General features: G+C 39.3%; 1 protein-coding gene across 1 annotated transcript; it reads right to left on the reverse strand.

The window, feature by feature from the left end:
- Positions 1-449: 449 nt before the first annotated feature.
- Positions 450-3331, reverse strand: LOC122311037 (tryptamine 5-hydroxylase-like). Its single transcript, XM_043125381.1, has 2 exons — positions 2309-3331; positions 450-1287 (listed from the first exon to the last, which is right to left on the reverse strand). The coding sequence occupies exons 1-2, from the start codon at positions 3230-3232 to the stop codon at positions 661-663; spliced, it is 1551 nt and encodes a 516-aa protein (XP_042981315.1). The 5' UTR covers positions 3233-3331; the 3' UTR covers positions 450-660.
- Between the last annotated feature and the right edge of the window lie 970 nt (positions 3332-4301).

A 4301-nucleotide genomic window follows, 5' to 3' on the forward strand; every position in this document is an offset into this window, starting at 1 on the left:
TTAGTCTGTTTTAGTTTTTAAAAATAATAAAAATAGTTTAGTGTCTCACTCTTTTTTTTAGAGGAATGTGGGTGTTTTATCCTACTTCTCTTTTGGAGGAAGGTAGGTGTTAGTACTCTTCCTCCTTGGGAGGAGAGAGTGTGGGTGTACTCCTCCTCCTTGGGAGGATGGAGCGTGAGTGTACCTCTCTTCTTCGGAATAAATGTTGGTTTAGCTCTGTTTTGACAGAGCGCTTTCTCTTTTGACTGCTGTCAGGAGAGAATGTGTAGAATTTTAGACAATGTCCGTCACAAAAAAATTTGTTGGCGGGGAAGCTCCTGAGCAGTTGCATTAGTTGACTTATAGTCTGGTTCTCCTGTATTAATAAGTCACAGTTGTAACTTCGTTTATGAATGGATGTATGAAGCATATTTCCATTAAAAAAAAAAAACTTATTAACTCATCGATCGTGCCAAAAAGAGACATCGAACTCCTTCGGTACTCTTGGCCACGTCCCATCGGAATCAATATAAGGCAAGCATAAAGAATTAATGGTTCATGATGCAGCAAATTAATGCCGTTTAGCCCCTGGAACAAATCCAAACTTTCCTCAAAAGCTTAATTTTAGAATCAGATCACTGCACTTGATCATGACACCGCTACCATCACCAAGTATCCTGATCAACCCTTGAACTCATACTGCGGATTGGCTGTTGGAACAAGAACGATAGGAGTCTTTTTTCTTGTCGCAAGCCCGAAAATCTCGCTAAGATCCATATCATCTGCACCAACTCCCTGAGGCAATGCCCAGTCATAATGACACAAGAGGCGAGCTAATGCAATCTCTACCGTGGCTAATGCAAATGAATAACCCGGACAGCCTCTTCTGCCTCCTCCAAATGGTAGAAACCTGAAGTCCTTATCCTTGGCATCAATGTCAACATCCATGAACCTCTCAGGGTTGTATTCCAGAGGATTTTCCCATGACTTTGGGTCCCTCCCAATGGCATAACTGTTGACGAGAACCCTGGTTTTTGCAGGTATTTCGTAGCCATCGAGGTTGCATTTCTCCATAGATTCTCGAGGAACTAGGAGAGGGACTGGTGGGTGTAACCGCATCGTCTCTTTTATCACTGCTTTCAGGTAATTAAGGTGTGGAAGATGGCTTTCTTCAAATTTTCCTGTGCTGGATGCTATGTTTCGAACTTCTTCCTGAGCTTTCTTCATCACCATGGGGTGTCGAAAAAGTTCCGTCATTGTCCATTCTAGTGTTGCAGATGATGTATCCGTTCCCGCGACAAACATGTCCTGTGACAAATTAACGAAAAGATGTTTTCATTAGGTAAAGCTTCATGAACTCCACTACCGCCACAAATTAAACAAATTAGAGTGTATGAAAATAGATATATATATATATATATATATATATTTATATATATATATATATAAATGGTAGATCAGTTGAAAAGTTTGAATATAATGTTTTAAATTCTTTATTTTGGTTTTCATCAAAATTGTTTTGATTTTTATATTTACATAATGAGTGGAAGAAAATTTGAAATAATATTTTTAAACATTCATAAATATGAAATATCTGGTTTAAAGAAAAAAAAATTGAAAATTTATTGAAACGGAAAACCAAAAAATATGGTTTGAAGTATGTACAAAAAAGTTTCAGTTTTGTTTTTTTCCTTTCTCCATACAATTCCCTTGTCAATTACGAGACACGTGACGGTCATGCAGCTATTGGATCCAAGACGTTTCAGAAAAAAAGCCGTAGTTGAAATAATTGAACGAGTTGAAGAAGAAGACAGGTCAGCAGTCATGCATACAATGGAGTGCCAAAAGTGAACACGAAACTGCCTTCTTCATTCTAAGACACTAATTGCAGTCAACATCAGCAGTTTCGTGCTTATCTTGAAAGAAAAAGAGAGGTCGATTAGAGAGGGCTTGATGAGAGAGATGCCTGGGGAGTTTGATGAGAGAGAGGAGAGATGGGTTTCACGTTAAATTTAAAAAAAAAAAATTAAAAAAAAATTACAAAACTCAGTTGCGGGATAAGGAAGAAAGTGGGTGATTAATAACAAAACTCATCTTAAAAAAATATAAATTTGCAATTACGACTTCTTATCTTATTCCGCTCTCAACTCGATGATACCCAGAATAAAATAAATAAATAAATAAAAATTACTTTTTGATAGGAGGAAATGCTCGTGTGTCCTCTTTTCGTATCTTTTCAAAGTAATCACTGATCACAAAACTTTTTTCATCATCTGTATTAATGGGCTGAAAAAGAATTTTATTTGGGAGTGTGGGATCGAGAAATTACCAGGACAAGCGCTTTGAGATTATCATCTGTAATGGGAACCTCCAGGTCGTCTCGTTGCTGCACCCGAAGCAGAACATCAACAAAGTCCTCCTTCCCCACCGTACTGCTGCTACTACCCTTGATCTTCTCCTCCTCGTGTTCTTTGATAATTTCATCGCAGACTGCTCTCAGATCCTCTAGGTTCCTGGTCAACCTCGTTGTGTACCCACTCAGCGAGTTCACCCACTTCCAGTCGGGAAAGAAGTCACCCAAACAAAACCCGGCAAACAGCGCCTGTGTCTCTGTCAAAACCCCAACAAGATGGCGTTTCTGTCCCTCTCCCGACTCCTCCTTGAACCTCTTCCCGAACGCCACCCGGCACAGGATGTCGTTTGCCAATTTGAAGAATAACTCGCCTAGGTCGATTTCCGAGCCCGACTGAGCTGACACGGATCTCAGCAGCCGATTCACCTCCTCGTCTCGAATGAGCTGAAACGAGCTGACCCGTTTCGAGCTGAGCAGCTCGGTGACGCAGATCTTTCGGGCTTGCCGCCAGTAGGGGCCGTAGGGTGAGAAAGTAACGTCGGAGCAGCCAAAGGAGAGGTACTGAGCGGAGATGAGCTGAGGGCGGCTGGCGAAGACGTGGTCTTGGGTTTTAAGGACGAGCTTGGCTAGGTGAGCGGAGGAGACGACGACCGTAGGGACACGGCCGAGCCGGAGGTAGATGATGGGGCCGAGTTTGTGGGCAATCTGGGCCAAGGAGTGGTGGGGCATGTCAGTGAGGAGGTGGAGGTGACCGATTATTGGGAGGCCTGGCGGTGAGGGTGGCCTCAGTGACTGTGACTGCGAGCTGCTTTGCCATTTTTGTAGGCGAAGGATGAAGAAGATGGTGGCGGCAACAACTAGAACTGGTAGATAGAAGGATTGCGAAGTAATCGACTCCATTTTCGTTTCCTCCTGTGCAAATGTAATGACTACAAGCGGCGTGGAAGAATTTAGGAGTTAGGACAAAGTTTCGTAAGGTGAGTTGTGACGTCTAGGCATAAACAATGACGTATCTATGACAGAATTGCTAAATAGGAGTTATATTTTATATGAATATTGTAATTTTTTTTTATATATAAATATTATGCATTTCTTTTAAAATAAGACGGGTCTCATGTAATTACAAAATTCTTTTATATATATATATATATATATATATAAATTATATAGTTACTAATCTTTTTTAAGAAGAGTATTTTATAACTTTAAATATCATTTCTTTTAAGCTAAACGACTAAACGAGGCAAATGTGGCTTATACGATATTAGGTTATATAAGGAATTTCTTCAATTTTTCTTTTAAGCAAGCTAGCATTTTATAAAGATGAAAGTAACAAGATTCATAAATGGTCGTGACCCCTCTCCCCATTTCATTTTATCATCGGCACAAAAACTCTTTCCAGGCTTCATCTTTTTGATCAAGAACAATAAGGAAATAGAAGTCGATAATCTTGTTATTTTCAATCAAACCACCGACAGAGATGCGAAAGCATTAAGCTATAGTCCTCGACAGTACTTATGAGAGATGGTTTTGCTAAACCATTAACAAAGACAAGTAAAACATCCATTTTAGCAAGAACACCCAACCGGCTCAAGTAGTAGCAATCTCTGACCGTCTAAGCGTTTGCGAAAAGACACCACGACACTACAAGAAATTTGATCTTTAAAAAGGAAAATTTTAGAGACGAATTAAATTTCACCATAAAAGTACTTATTTGAGACAAAAAATAAATTTATTCTCCAAATATGGAAGAGGTTTTCTACAAGTTTGAACTCGACTTTCTAGACTGAAATATAGCATCTAAAAAAAAGCTGTTTGAATGTTCACAAACACGTTCAAATAATATTGCAATTCACGTTTGAATATTTATATAACTGTTTGAATAATAGTCGTGGTGAAAAAGTATAGACAATTATGTTGGGGGAAATGTAGAACCCATTCAAACTCAATATTTAATCATTCGAACTAA

Source organism: Carya illinoinensis, chromosome 5, assembly GCF_018687715.1.
Source record: "Carya illinoinensis cultivar Pawnee chromosome 5, C.illinoinensisPawnee_v1, whole genome shotgun sequence".
NCBI classification, from domain to species: Eukaryota; Viridiplantae; Streptophyta; class Magnoliopsida; order Fagales; family Juglandaceae; genus Carya; species Carya illinoinensis.

Coding starts and splice junctions, on each gene's coding strand:
- LOC122311037 (XM_043125381.1), bottom strand. CDS start 3,232: ATGGAGTCGATTACTTCGCAATCCTTCTATCTACCAGTTCTAGTTGTT. Junction 1,288..2,308: donor ATCTCAAAGCGCTTGTCCTG/GTAATTTCTCGA, acceptor AATTTGTCACAG/GACATGTTTGTCGCGGGAAC.